At 45.5% G+C, this 15,863-nt stretch overlaps 1 protein-coding gene across 1 annotated transcript in view; it reads right to left on the bottom strand.

The window, feature by feature from the left end:
- MRPS6 (mitochondrial ribosomal protein S6) overlaps positions 1-14,717 on the bottom strand; it is a 97,758-nt gene extending 83,041 nt beyond the window's left edge. The window contains exon 1 of the mRNA XM_068266066.1: positions 14,542-14,717. Within this exon, the coding sequence (XP_068122167.1) occupies positions 14,542-14,586 (45 nt within the window). The 5' untranslated portion in view covers positions 14,587-14,717. The remainder of the gene's footprint in view (positions 1-14,541) is intronic.
- Positions 14,718-15,863: the final 1,146 nt, after the last annotated feature.

Raw genomic sequence — 15,863 nt, 5'->3', positions numbered from 1 at the left:
TGTTTTTTCCCCAAAACGCAGTCGTTGGGTTGTGCAATTCTCAGGGCAATTGTGTTTCGTTCACGGCGGTTTCATGATGCAAACGCTGTGAGTGGAAACTAGGGCTTGCGCGACTGCAACACAGTGCGATTGTGCTTAGCAGTGGAAAACAGTCCTTATTCCCCACATGACTGAATGAAAGTTCTCTTCACACAACTGTTATATCTGCCCCATGGTTTCTCCTGTAATGAAAGGACTATGGGAAATGGAGTCTTGCAACTACATTTTCTGCCCCGCAGTCACACCTGACTGATCCACTTGGTAGCTGAATCCATAGAGGAGAGGAATCAAGCTGTAATGCAGAACATTTAGCACAGAGCAGATATATTCTGTTCACTGCTTTGCTTCTATAATGTGCTTATATTAATGATATTATCCTGAATGCCTTTACAATATGCCCTGTTCAATCTTGGGTTTATTTGGGCCTTGTACTCGAATGCTGTAATACCAGCGCAGGAGATTTGGGCGCAGTCAGCACCACCGTAGACTGTAATAGGAATTACGGCTAGAGCGGCGCACAGTGAGTAACTTGGGCGCCAGCAGAACACAGAGCTGAAGTTACTTTTAAAACACAATAATTCTGCCACCAGCGATAGCTAGCAGCCGAATTACATCATTCCCCACCATCCACGTCTACCTGGAGGGGGAATAGTATTTAACGCCGCCGGGACTTGTGCAGCAGCAGGGTAAGCAGTATATCGGCTGTATCCAGCGCTCCAGTCTCCCGGCGTGATTTCATACGAACACCTTGTACACACCCTTGCTTGTGAAAAGTGGTCCCCAATCCCCCTGGATGCATCAGTGAATGGTGGATCATGTCAATCATATGCATTGCTCTCCTAGTCACCCCAAAAGCTCTGTGATGCTATATCATGTGCTGTGCTCTCAGCCCCTCTCCATAGCAACAGAATGCATCGCTAGCCTGAAAGCCAACGATGAGTCTGTACAGCACTGGGCCCAGAACTGTCAGCCAAGGGATCAAGTCTCTATCTCTGCAGTATTTAACATGTGTATGTGCCTTTGGGCTTTACTTAAAGTGGACCTGACTACATCCTGCTTTCATGGAAGCAGACTTAGGGTTAACATCTTGTGTTTACAAATTAGCTGCTCTGCTGAGGCAGCTAACTGACACAGCTGAGAGATCAAATTACTCTGGTGATTAGTTACAGATTAAGGGGAATTAGACAGGCTAAACTCTCTAAATACATACAGGGTGGATTTCTCTATGTTTTCCTTCTCTGCAGGAGTTCAGGTCTACTTTAAGAGCAGAAACAAGTATCTCTTAGGGCTAGTTCACATTAGAAGCACAAATTGCGAATCACGTTCGCGATTTTGGTGTAAAAAGGTTTGCATGTTTACCGCAATTTGCTCGTGATTCCCATTTAATAGAATGAGTATCAAAAAGCAATTGTCCCCAAAGTGCTGCATGCAGCGCATTGGCGATTTGTTCAAATCGCAAACGTTGCAGTGAGAATAATCCCTATTGGATACATTACTGCAGTGCTTTGCTGATCGCCAACGATCATCAGAGCTACAAAAGCGACCAGGGTAAACCAGCCCTTACCACTATCTGCACTATCAAGAGAATCTTCTCTGCAGCTAGAATATCCTCAGTGTGCAATAAGCCATGGTTACCCATCTGTAATTTTCCTCTGAATTAGTCTTCTGTTATCACATACATCTGTTGTAAAGAGCATCAGGAACAAGTAGCTGCTATAGATACCGCTGGTGACAGACTAGCAGTTATCAGGAAGCCTCTATTATATGGTTAAAGTTAACTGCTTCCCTGCCACACCAGACATGAGGAAGATATGGAGGCTGCCATATTAAAGTGGACCTGAACTCTCGCACAGGACAGAAGGAAAACAGAGAAATGCACACTGTATGCAGTGTTCTCGTCAGGCTCTATTAGGCGGGTGCTCTACCCGACTAGTTTTGGTGAGCACCAGGCTGTCATCAGCTCACCTCCTATTCTGTAAGCATAGGAGGTGTTTAGCCTGTCTAGAGAGAGTTTAGCCTGTCTAATCACAAGTTGTAATTTGATCTCTCCCCTGTGTCACATGACTGCCATGGCAGATAAGCTCATTTGAAAGCAAAGGCTGTTATCAATATGTCTGCTTCCATGAATCAGGAAGTAGAAATGCAGTTATTTTAGGATTTGAATCAGGTGTTACAAAGAAATGTTTTTTGTTTAAAGGTTATTATGCTGCTGTGTATCTTTTAGAGCAGAAAGGAAGTTCTGGGTTCAGGTCTGCTTTAATTTACTTTTAAACAAGACTTAGTTGCCACTATTAGGTTTGCAACGGTATGAAATAATGACAACGGAGTAGCAAGGGAAGCTTTGGCTCGGGTACACTTTAAAGTTAAAGTGGACCCAAATTAAAAATACAAGATTTCAGAAATAAAATCTATTTTCTAAATTATAACAGCAGCCTTTTTTTCAGCTGCATGATGACAAATATAAAATATTTTACATTTATTGGAGAAACCCTCCCCTTCCTTTCATATTGCCGGGACAGAATCCGGCAAACTGGTGGAGTAGGTGGTGTCCAGCAAAGGAGAAATTGCTAATGGCTGCCACCTGTATAACCCTAGTTATGAAAAGAGAAGGGTGAAAAGCATGCACTTGATAGGCTTGAAGGAGTGTTTATCTTTGTATGTGTCAGAGTGGTGCAACTAAATATTTAAAATATATATAAAAATATGTTTGGTTTGGGTCCTGGCCAGATATTGGCACCCCAGTATAGGTAAGCCAGGTATAGACCACGCCCTAGTGGCTGCAGCTCTGGTGCTTTGAGTCTGCCAGGAGAAAAGTGCGATATAAATGTTTTGTGTCTTGTCAAATATACAGTGATAACTATGAAGCGGCTCATGTGATAGTTCAGGTAACAGCTAAAAATATGCTATGGACTGATAATGGACTCACTATGGACTTTACACAATCAATAGCCCTACCCATTGGTTACATTGTAAGTGACACACTAGATTCTCGTCAGAAGCGTTTGTTGTGGGCCGCCTTGGTAGTGTGTGTACTTAGCTTTCACGGTTTGACGCATCGTAACAGTGCTATTCAAAGTTTATGATCGGTTAATGTCTCATTAATAGTGAAGCAAGAGCTTCTGTTGCTATAACACATGAACATGCAGCGCTACAATCGCACACAATCACTATCATTCATAAACGTGTTGTCGGTAACAATAATCCGTGCGGGAAAATACAGCTGTCGGTATTTCAGCCTTCTGGGTGGTCATTCATAAAAAAGGTTGCCTGTTGCGATAGGAGTGAGGAGATATCCCGCTGTAGGCTGTCGGTAGGCATGCGGAAACAGGAGAAGCTGGCCGAGTCCCTCCATGCGGTGTTCTCTCTGCTGCTGCTTGGGAGGTCTGTCCCATTCACTTACATGCTTATCGCTACATCCAGGGGAGCAGTAATCCCCGTCCGCATACCGCTTGCGTAAAGTTTTATGAATTGACATTGTTACATTTCTGCATGGAATCACCGCACAATGCGGTAATTTATCGCTCTGCTCGGAAATGTCAGCTTCGCATGCGGAAACAGCCTTTATGAATTGACATTTTGCTCAGTGTTCAGTAAAGTCGGCTGTTTTTAGCATTTTCGCATGCGGGAATGCTTTATGAATGATAGCCATTGATGCGTTCAATGTCATGAAGGTTGACATTGGTTGGTTACATCTTTGCAGGTATTACAGTGTGCATGCCACTGCAAAGATATGGTATATTTTGTTGCATTATGTGCATGCTATAATGCAAAGCAATGTCCCAGTATAAAATGAGCCTTAATTATGATCTGGTTGTGGCTGTCAGAACTGTCAATGAGAAAGTTGCCCTGCTGTCACACTGCATCAAACTTGCTTTTCCATGCAAACGACAATGCAGGAAAACACCAAGTGGTGTTGCTAGAAAAAGCAGTGAAAACAGTGCATATTGGCTGGGAAGGCCTATTACACCACTGAGCCGGAGGTGTGCTTAGCTGCGTAGATAATATAACAAGCTGACAAGCAGTAAATACCTGCACTGCCTGCAGTTAGTAGAAAATGCTGCCGCAAGACTGTTAACAAGCCAACATCCCCCCATTGCCACATAACTTCAATCCTTTGCTCACCACACTGACTACCCATAAAATGGAGAATCATTTTCAAAATTGGATCGCTAACATTCAAATCCCTACACAACCTAGGTCCTGGAAACCTCAAGCATTTGTTGCCTCACACCTCCCACAACCTCACATCACAAGGATTCAATAACTTGACCACCCCCAGAGTTTAACTAAAAACCTTTGGAGCAAGAGCTTTCTGTCATGCTGCCCCTACTCTGTGGAATGCCTTGTCAAACGTAATCAAGACAGCTTCAACCCTGGACACATTTAAATCAAAACTAAAAAGCCACCTGTTTAGTCTGGCATTTATGATCACATAACATTTCCCCTGTACACGTCACTATCTACTGATCTGAGATAAGCTTATGCGCTTTGGATCTTATAGGAGAAAAGGGCTTTACAAATGTTTTGTTGTCGTACCAGTACATAATGCTGCAGGAGAGCCGGCCATCTCTAGTACCAGTACATAATGTTGCAGGAGCACTGGCCATCTCTGGTACCAATACATAATGCTGCAGAGGGACTGGCCATCTCTTCTACCAGTACATAATGCTGCAGGAGCGCCAGCCATCTCTAGTACCAGTACATAATGCTGCAGGAGCGCCAGCCATCTCTAGTACAAGTACATAATGCTGCAGAGGGACTGGCCAAATCTAGTACCAATACATAATGCTGCAGGAGCACCGGCCATCTCTGGTACCAATACATAACGCTGGAGAGGGACTGGCCATCTCTTCTACCAGTAAATAATGCTGCAGAGGGCCTGGGCATCTCTTCTATCAGTACATAATGCTGCAGAGGGACTGGCCATCTCTCTTCTACCAGTACATAATGCTGCAGAGGGACTGGCCATCTCTTCTATCAGTACATAATGCTGCAGAGGGACTGGCCATCTCTTCTATCAGTACATAATGCTGCAGCGGGACTGGCCATCTCTCTTATACCAGTACATAATGCTGCAGAGGGACTGGGCATCTCTTCTATCAGTACATAACGCTGCAGAGGGACTGGCCATCTCTCTTCTACCAGTACATAATGCTGCAGAGGGACTAGCCATCTCTCTTCTACCAGTACATAATGCTGCAGAGGGACTGGCCATCTCTTCTACCAGTACATAATGCTGCAGAGGGACTGGCCATCTCTTCTACCAGTACATAATGCTGCAGAGGGACTGGCCATCTCTTCTACCAGTACATAATGCTGCAGAGGGACTGGCCATCTCTCTTCTACCAGTACATAATGCTGCAGAGGGACTTGCCATCTCTTCTATCAGTACATAATGCTGCAGAGGGACTGGCCATCTCTTCTATCAGTACATAATGCTGCAGAGGGACTGGCCATCTCTCTTCTACCAGTACATAATGCTGCAGAGGGACTGGCCATCTCTTCTACCAGTACATAATGCTGCAAAGGGACTGGGCATCACTAATACCAGTACATAATGCTGCAGAGGGATTGCCCATCTCTTGTACCAGTATATAATGCTTCAGAGAGTCAGGCCATCTCTAGTACCAGTACATAATGCTGCAGAGGGACTGACCAACTCTAGTACCAATACATAATGCTGCAGGAGCACCGGCCATCTCTAGTACCAATAAATAATGCTGCAAGCATACCGCTCACCTCTATTACCAGTACATAATGCTGCAGGAGTAGAAGCCATCTCTAGTACCCATACATAATGCTGCAGAGGGACTGGCCATCTCTACAGGGAGTGCAGAATTATTAGGCAAATGAGTATTTTGACCACATCATCCTCTTTATGCATGTTGTCTTACTCCAAGCTGTATAGGCTCGAAAGCCTACTACCAATTAAGCATATTAGGAGATGTGCATCTCTGTAATGAGAAGGGGTGTGGTCTAATGACATCAACACCCTATATCAGGTGTGCATAATTATTAGGCAACTTCCTTTCCTTTGGCAAAATGGGTCAAAAGATGGACTTGACAGGCTCAGAAAAGTCAAAAATAGTGAGATATTTTGCAGAGGGATGCAGCACTCTTAAAATTGCAAAGCTTCTGAAGTGTGATCATCGAACAATCAAGCGTTTGATTCAAAATAGTCAACAGGGACGCAAGAAGCGTGTGGAAAAACCAAGGCGCAAAATAACTGCCCATGAACTGAGAAAAGTCAAGCGTGCAGCTGCCAAGATGCCACTTGCCACCAGTTTGGCCATATTTCAGAGCTGCAACATCACTGAAATGCCCAAAAGCACAAGGTGTGCAATACTCAGAGACATGGCCAAGGTAAGAAAGGCTGAAAGATGACCACCACTGAACAAGACACACAAGCTGAAACGTCAAGACTGGGCCAAGAAATATCTCAAGACTGATTTTTCTAAGGTTTTATGGACTGATGAAATGAGAGTGAGTCTTGATGGGCCAGATGGATGCGCCCATGGCTGGATTGGTAAAGGGCAGAGAGCCAGCAAGGTGGAGGTGGAGTACTGGTTTGGGCTGGTATCATCAAAAAGAGTCAAGCTCAACTCCCAGTCCTACTGCCAGTTTCTGGAAGACACCTTCTTCAAGCAGTGGTACAGGAAGAAGTCTGCATCCTTCAAGAAAAACATGATTTTCATGCAGGACAATGCTCCATCACACGCGTCCAAGTACTCCACAGCGTGGCTGGCAAGAAAGGGTATAAAAGAAGAAAAACTAATGACATGGCCTCCTTGTTCACCAGATCTAAACCCCATTGAGAGCCTGTGGTCCATCATAAAATGTGAGATTTACAAGGAGGGAAAACAGTACACCTCTCTGAACAGTGTCTGGGAGGCTGTGGTTGCTGCTGCACGCAATGTTGATGGTGAACAGATCAAAACACTGACAGAATTCATGGATGGCAGGCTTTTGAGTGTCCTTGCAAAGAAAGGTGGCTATATTGGTCACTGATTTGTTTTTGTTTTGTTTTTGAATGTCAGAAATGTATATTTGTAAATGTTGAGATGTTATATTGGTTTCACTGGTAAAAATAAATAATTGAAATGGGTATATATTTGTTTTTTGTTAAGTTGCCTAATAATTATGCACAGCAACAGTCCCCTGCACACACAGATATCCCCCTAAAATAGCTAAAACTAAAAACTACTTTCAAAAATATTCAGCTTTGATATTAATGAGTTTTTTGGGTTCATTAAGAACATGGTTGTTGTTCAATAATAAAATTATTCCTCAAAAATACAACTTGCCTAATAATTCTGCACTCCCTGTAGTACCAATACAAAATGCTGCAGGAGTACCAGCCATCTCTAGTACCAATACAAAATGCTGCAGGAGTACCAGCCATCTCTAATACCAATACAGAATGCTGCAGGAGTACCAGCCATCTCTAGTACCAATACATAATGCTGCAGAGGAACCGGCCATCTCTAGTACCAATACAGAATGCTGCAGGAGTACCGGCCATCTCTAGTACCAATACATAATGCTGCAGAGGAACTGGCCAGATAAATATGACTTGCAAATTTTTCTACATTGATGCAAATTGAATTGTAATTTATATGCAAACTGAAATTGAATCAAAATTGTTTGATGGACATGATCATTTGTCGCTTCCGTTTCCTGTGTAGGCTAAAGTAGATGCAATGACAGCACATCACAGGCTTACAATTGTATTATTATTTAGTATTTATATAGCGCCAACATCTTCTGCAGCACTGTACAGTGTATTAATGTATAAATATAGCACGCTCACCTCAGAAGAAGCTTGGCGTCCGCCATGCGAAACGGTAGTTAGGCCGTGCACCCACCGGCACCCAAATCCACTGCCTCCCACCTTCACCCAGACATCACCTAGGATTCTTTTGGTATGACATATGTTTTTGATGCTTGTCAAGTTTGTCATATTTTTGCTACGTTTACCACAACTTGCTATCTATGGGTCATTGCTGCATATTAAACTATAGTGCCAGACTTACTTCCTTCCTCTGTAAAAAGTGCAGGCTTACCAATTTATGATGAGACCCAGATTATAAGGTCTAAAAGCTCAAACGGATCACCCAAACGATCAACTTCTCATAAGTCCTTGAAAGCTCGTGCGACCATTTCTCCTCCCTATGCCAGCAGCCGCTCACAGCATAAAAAAATATAATAACCGGGACAAATCTAAGTGTACTCCTTTAAAATCAAGCACATTTATTGCACATCCAAGGAAAATTGCAGTCACAATACTCACTTCCGGGCCCTCGTGACAGGGACCCGTAATCTTAACTTGCGTGTTACAGATGGTAGACGAGGACGGCACTACAGGACTTTTATTTGTGACATGCGAGTTAAGAATACGGGTCCCTGTCACGAGGGCCCGGAAGTGAGTATTGTGACTGCAATTTTCCTTGGATGTGCAATAAATGTGCTTGATTTTAAAGGAGTACACTTAGATTTGTCCCGGTTATTATATTTTTTTATGCTGTGAGCCGCTGCTGGCATAGGTAGGAGAAATGGTCGCACGAGCTTTCAAGGACTTATGAGAAGTTGATCGTTTGGGTGATCACAAGGGTGATCCGTTTGAGCTTTTAGACCTTATAATCTGGGTCTCACCAAAAATTGGTAAGCCTGCACTTTGAAGGGTGTGTGGTGGTGGAGATACTAGCTTGAGAGGATTTATAGCGCTGAAGTTATTGAAGGAATATTGGTGATGGAGTCTGAGGACTTTTAACTTCTTGGCAGCTTATGAGACTTTTTATGATTTTTCTCCAGTGCGGATATTAATGCATATAGCTAGTTAAATGATCTGTATGTTTATGGGATGTGGGCGGAAACTGAAGTGCCAAGGGGAAACCCACACAGACACAGGAAGGACATACAAACTGTGCAGATAGTGGACTGACTGGGTTTTGAACAGAGGACCCAGCGTTGCAAGGCGAGAGAGCTAACCACTATGCCACCGTGCTTGTGTGAAGCAGATCAAAATGATCTGCTACACACAAGCAACTTCAAACACTATCCTAGCCACATGCAGTAGTATGAGACAATTGCAATACACTGTCTGTTATTTTTAGCTCTACTATATTTAGACACAAGGGAACTGAGACACTTTGGATGCCAGTAATAAATACCGTTATCACATCGTCTACACTGATATCTGTTTATAGTATAAATATACATCAGCTTGGCAAATGCCAGTAAAGCTTTGATATATTTGATACGACAGGACATTAATCTTTCCCTCTCTGCTTAGATTGTCCTACCACGGTTTTACAAGAAATGATCGTTCTGGTCCCCAAACATTACTATGACATCTGGTCAGTTAATGTTTTCTTTCAGTTCTAAGGGGTAGTTCAGAAGAAGTTCAGCTGAATCAAACAATTCTGCCTAGAAACCGCCAATCATCTGCCCCTGTAGCTCTACCTGCAACTCAACAGGGCCAACCACACAAGTGGCAATAGAGATGACAAAAGAGCAAACTCAGTGGTGTCCGTGGGGTTAGGTGGCCGGACAAGGAAAACCTCACCTCAAATGGTGGCTGGTATGCCCTACGGGGTTCCCAGTAGATCTTTGGCTTTCTCACCGAGGACCAGGAATACGGCCATTGAGGCTCCTGCTGTAATGCGCTGAAGGTCATCGTGGAGCTACTGTCTGCTCTAATTGGCCGTACACAGCTCCTGCACTCTGCGGGCGCGCTGCAGTCCAGTGAATGGGCAGGTGATGTGGGTTGCCATTTGTTACCCATGCCGCTATGCAGCTTTGCACTATGCAAGTCGCAGCAACCTGTATGGGTCAAAGATTAGCTGTGGGGTGTGAGTGGAAGTAAGATACGACTGGGACTGTGTTAGGAAAGTATATACTGTATTTTATTTGCAAGTAAAGCAGGGCACAGCAAACAAACAATGGTACCACGTTTACTGGTGGCAGTGGCAGAATCAATATTAGACAAGACTTCAGCAAAAATCCTGTCCAATATTTAATGATATGAAGTGACAGAACAGAAACAATCGATATCAGGTAGATGATCATCTACTCGATCTACCACTTATTGCATAATGAGCACCATGCTTAACCTTTTCGGGACCATGTGCATGAGATCCTACGCCGCACTTGTGGCTGTTCTAGCCTGATGCGGCGTAGGATCTACGCCGGCCCGAAATTTCCGCTCCCGACGCGATCGTGCGCACCCGGAGGGGGAGATCAAGCTGTCATATGACAGCCGACATCTCCCCCGAGTGATCAGCAGCCATCGCGTATGGCTGCTGATCACACGATCACTACGATCGCCGTCGGATCGTAGTGATCTGTTTGACAGCTGCGGCGGCAGGGGGGGAAAGAAGAGGATCCACTCACCTCCCTGCCGTTCCAGCGACGATCGGCGCCCCCCTCCGCTCTGGCCGGCATCTCCGCTTCATCTGACGTCAGCGCCGGGTCCCGGCTTGATGACGTCATCAAGCCGCGACCCGGAACTGCTCGTCAGATGAAGCGGAGATGCCGGCCGGAGAAGAGGGTCCCGTGCGGCTCATCGCTGGAGCCTGGAAGGTAAGTGAAGGCTGCTGGCAGAAGGGGGGGCCCAGGCCACCAAGGGGGGACACAATGCCCGGCAGCCACACACGGGATCCGGCCGCCTGACCCCCCCCAAACGCGCGCACCCCTTTCCCGCCAAAAATGCCTGGTCCTTAAGGGGGGGTAGGTGGCCGGTCCCGAAAAGGTTAAAGAGAATCTGTATTGTTAAAATCGTACAAAAGTAAACATACCAGTGCGTTAGGGGACATCTTCTATTACCCTCTGTCACAATTTCGCCGCTCCTCGCCGCATTAAAAGTGGTTAAAAACAGTTTTAAAAAGTTTGTTTATAAACAAACAAAATGGCCACCAAAACAGGAAGTAGGTTGATGTACAGCATGTCCACACATAGAAAATACATCCATACACAAGCATGCTGTATACACCCTTCCTTTTCAATCTCAAGAGATCATTTGTGTGTTTCTTTCCCCCTGCAGCTATCTTCCACTGAAGTGTCAGGCTGTTTCTTCCTGCAGAGTGCAGACAGCTGTGCCTGTATGTAATTCCTCAGTATGTGAAAGCCCAGCCAGCTCAGAGGAGGATTTATCCAGCTTGTAAAAGATAATAGAGCAGAGAGAAGCTGCACTAATCTAAATAACACACAGCAGTGTGCAGAGAGGGGTCTGGAGGGGGGAGATGCATCACAGAACCACAACACTGAAGAACTTGGCAGCCTTCCAGACACAGGCTGACAAGTCTGACAAGAGAGAGATAAGTTGATTTATTACAGAGATGGTGATAGTAGAACGTGCTGCAGTAAGCCAGAACACATTAGAATAGCTTTTGGAACTTGTAGGATGATAAAAAACAGGATGCAATTTTTGTTACAGAGTCTCTTTAAAGGACAACTGTAACAAGAGGGATATGGAGGCTACCATATTTATTTCCTTTTAAGCAATACTAATCGCCTAGCAGTCCTACTGTTTCTCTGCTTCTAATACGTTTAGCCATAGAACCTGACTAAGCATGCAGCAAATCAGATGTTTCTGACATTATTGGCGGATCTGACAAGATTAGCTGCATGCTTGTTTCAGGTTCAGGCTTGTTTACAGACAAATAGAATAGCAGGACTGCCAGGCAACTGGTATGGTTTAAAATGAAATAAATATGGCAGTCTCCATATTCTTCTTACTTCATTTGAAAGGGGATAGTTCATACACATTGAGGTCCTGTGTGCAAAAGAACAAAATACAGACTTTATTGTAGGTATCTGATACAAGTGTGCTAGCTGTATGATTATAACTATGTTATAACTATGGATAAGGTGCATTGAACTGTATGTTAAAGTTATAGTGGGCTAATCCCCATTCAACTGTAAATAAGAATGTTATTCTATGGAATACTATGAAAGTAATATGTTTCATTGTATAATGCAGCTAATAGATACTTCCCCAAAAGAAGCACACAGGAATGAATTAGTATTAGGCTGAAGAAATCTAAGGAGTATGGTCATAATCGTGGCTTGTACAGCTATAGATATATTTCACACCAACACACGTGCAAAAATAATACACGCCCAGCAATAGACTAAGCCAGGGGTTCTCAAACTGGGTGCCGCGGCACCCTGGTGCGCCTTGAGCACCTGTCAGAGGTGCCTCGGCGTTCATTCCCATCCTTTGGGGGGTGCCTTTGGGGGGTGCTGCTGAATAAGGGTCGTAACAGCATTTCAGTAGTTATTTTTGCCGAGGGGTGCCTTGAAAAAAATTTCAGAGCCATCAAGGGTGCCTTCAACCGAAAAAGTTTGGGAACCACTGCACTAAGCTATAGATAGACTGAACCAGATCTCTCAACATCAAAGAGATTTCTACAGTTTAGAATACAACTAAAAATTACTACGGTAAGTAAAAATACAACACACTAAAAATACACTAAAATCTACAGATGCAATTATGTTCCATTCTTTGCATCACCCAGATATACATAGATTATTACACGGACTCAAGTAGACTGTAAATTACATAGTGTTTAATGAAGTACAGTGCAGTGTACCATACATGGTGGGTATAAGTACAACACAGTGTAGCACAGAGGGCACTAAGCCAGTGCCAGGCTCTATACTCCGCAGTAATGGCCAGTGCCAGGCTAGGACCCCAGTGGCAGCGACCAGTGCCATGCTAGTTCAACTGTAATTGTGACTTGCTTTGAGATAGGTCACCAGAGATAGTACTCAGACCAGTGACAGTCCTCTGACAGGCTAGGTGCCCAGTGACAGCATCCTCTGTCAATACAGTGTCAGCAGCAAGAACCAGAATACATGATCAGCGACAGTACTCAGTGCCAGTCTGTGCGCTGAGTGATGCAACAATTTTAGTGGTTAGAGCTAAGCTATATGCCCAGTTACAGTACATGGTGCCAAGCTGTCTGCACAAAGAAAACAGTGGCCCGTGCCACTCTATCTGCCCAGAGAAATACCAATGTAAGTGGCCTGTGCCAGGCTGTGTGCCCAGTGAGTGTGGAATGTAAGTGGCCAGTGTGAGGTTGTGTGTCATATTAGGTTCCCATGTTAGGCTGTGTGCCCAGTGAATGTGAAATGTCACATACCAGGCTATGTGGTTTATTAATGTGGAAAATTAGTGGCCGTGCCGTGTTGAATATTAATGACTCATGTCAGGCTGTTCTCCCAGTGAGTGTGGAATTTTAGTGGCCAGTGCCAGGCTGTGTGTCCAGAGAGTGTGGAATATTATTGGCCAGTGCCATCCTGTGTTCCTATAGAGAGTGGAATATTAGTGGCCAGTGCCAGACTATGTGCCCAGAGAGTGTGGAATAGTAATTCCACGTGCCAGGCTGCTGCCCAGAGAGTGTGGAATATTATTGGCCAGTGCCATCCTGTGTTCCTATAGAGAGTGGAATATTAGTGGCCAGTGCCAGACTATGTGCCCAGAGAGTGTGGAATAGTAATTCCACCTGCCAGGCTGCTGCCCAGAGAGTGTGGAATATTATTGGCCAGTGCCATCCTGTGTTCCTATAGAGAGTGGAATATTAGTGGCCAGTGCCAGACTATGTGCCCAGAGAGTGTGGAATAGTAATTCCACGTGCCAGGCTGCTGCCCAGAGAGTGTGGAATATTAATGCCCTGTGCCAGGCTGTGTGCCCAGAAAGTGTGGAATATAAATGCTCTGTGCCCCCAGTGAGGGTAGATGCCCTGTGCCAGACTGTGTGCAAATTCAATGTGAAATATCATTGTCCCATGCCAGGCAGTGTGCCCAGTGAGTGTGGAATATTAATGCCCTGTGCCAGACTCCGTACCCAGTGAGTGTGGAATATTAGTGGCCCTTGCCTGGCTGTGTGCCCAGTGAGTGTGGAATATAAATGCCCTGGGCCAGGCTTTTGCCCAGTGAGTGTGGGATATTAGTGGCCCGTGCCAGGTTGTGTGCCCAGTGAGTGTGGGATATTAGTGGCCCGTGCCAGGCTGTGTGCCCAGTGAGTGTGGAATATTAGTGGCCCGTGCCAGGCTTTTGCCCAGTGAGTGTGGGATATTAGTGGCCCGTGCCAGGCTTTTGCCCAGTGAGTGTGGGCTATTAGTGTCCCGTGCCAGGCTTTTGCCCAGTGAGTGTGGGATATTAGTGGCCCGTGCCAGGCTGTGAGTTCCGTAGTAGAAGGCACTGTCCAGCTGCTACGTACACTGTGGCGTTGGTAGCTGTGCCAGTCCCATAGATAAGCGCGTTGGGCTCCTATTCATAGACTGCTCTGCCAGTAATCCAAAGAGAGAATCTCAGGGCAGCCAGGAGCCCGGGTCAGACTTACCTGCTGTCCGCATAGGACACGTGGGGCCCCGGGGGGTAGGGCAGAAAGCCCCAAGGAAGGGCAAAGAGCCCCGGGCCCGCCGCGTGCCAATCAGGGACCAGCACGTTTCCTGCAAGAGACAAGGAAGGTGAAGCAACAATAGCGGCGGTACTCACCCTCTGCATGGCCTTCAGGATCAGAGCCATCTCGTATCTGGGCATGCTGGCACACGGCACGGACTCACAGCCCAGACACAAGTGAGCAAAATCCCGCTTACACGGAATACACGAAGGACAGAGCTGACAGGCAGGTGCCGCCTTCCCCCGCCTGCATGCCTGCCCCTTCCTTCGCGTCAGCAGCCATCCCCCTGCCTTCCTTCAATAGCAATCTTGTGGAGCCGCATCTGTGACACGCCCCCTCATACAGCCCTTCCAATAGCATTGTGTGCCACGCCTCAGTACAGTGACTAGCTCAACAGTACTGTCTACGCTACACACGCCCACTGCTCTGTCATGCGTACTGTGCCTTATAGTGCTGTGTATATATCTCATCTCTGGATGTTTCCAGTACTACTACCGTCTATTGCTACACGTTGTGCTGTCTGTTCATGTGCTCTCACTGTCTATCATATACGTTCTATCTGTGCACTTCCACTCGCAACTTGCATATACTTTGCTGTGTATATATCTGTCTAAACACTGCCATTGTACTATCTGTGTCCCATTGTTCTGTCTGTGCACACCGACCCACTATATCACACATGCTCGGTCTGTATATTGTAAAATATTAAGGAAATAGAGGAGCGGTGAAATATGGATGCCCGGGAATAGCCGATAATAGAATATCAGTATTTTACCGATATTTTATTTTACAGCGGTATCTTACATTAGTAAAATAGCTGTAAAGTTTACCTTTATCTTACTACAGCAATACCTAACCCTAATCTCATACAGAACCGTCCCTTTAAAATACCTACCAACCTCCCACGTGGCTAGCCTTAAAGTGAACCTTAAGTCACAAAAAAAATGAGTTTTACTCACCTGGGGCTTCCCTCAGCCCCCTGCAGCTGATCGGTGCCCTCGCCGTGTCTCTCCGATCCTCTCGTCCCCGCCGACAACCACTTCCGGTTTCGCCGTCAGGACCCGACAGGCTGGGAACGTGAGTGATTCTTCGCGTTCCCAGCCACAATATCTCCCCCTATGCTGCTATTGCGGCCCGCCTCTTTAACTACCCCCCACCCCTGCGCTATTTTTACGTAAACCTGTACGTTTCTAAAAAATAAAAATCAGATACTTACCTCGGGGGTGGGGAGCCTCTGGATCCTGCACAGTAGAGCAGACCCAATCGGGCTCGGCTTTTGTGTCTAAGGGCTCTTTTGATCACTGAAATCATTCTTGGAAACCTCTGGTGGTAACTAGTTTTCCACGTAATTAAAGGAAAAGCTACTAAAAAAGGGTGTTTCACATCATTAAGCAGACCACCATTTTCAAGCAATATG

Source organism: Hyperolius riggenbachi, chromosome 2 (genome assembly GCF_040937935.1).
Source record: "Hyperolius riggenbachi isolate aHypRig1 chromosome 2, aHypRig1.pri, whole genome shotgun sequence".
Taxonomy (NCBI): Eukaryota; Metazoa; Chordata; class Amphibia; order Anura; family Hyperoliidae; genus Hyperolius; species Hyperolius riggenbachi.
This window is presented reverse-complemented; position numbering and strand designations above follow the sequence as displayed.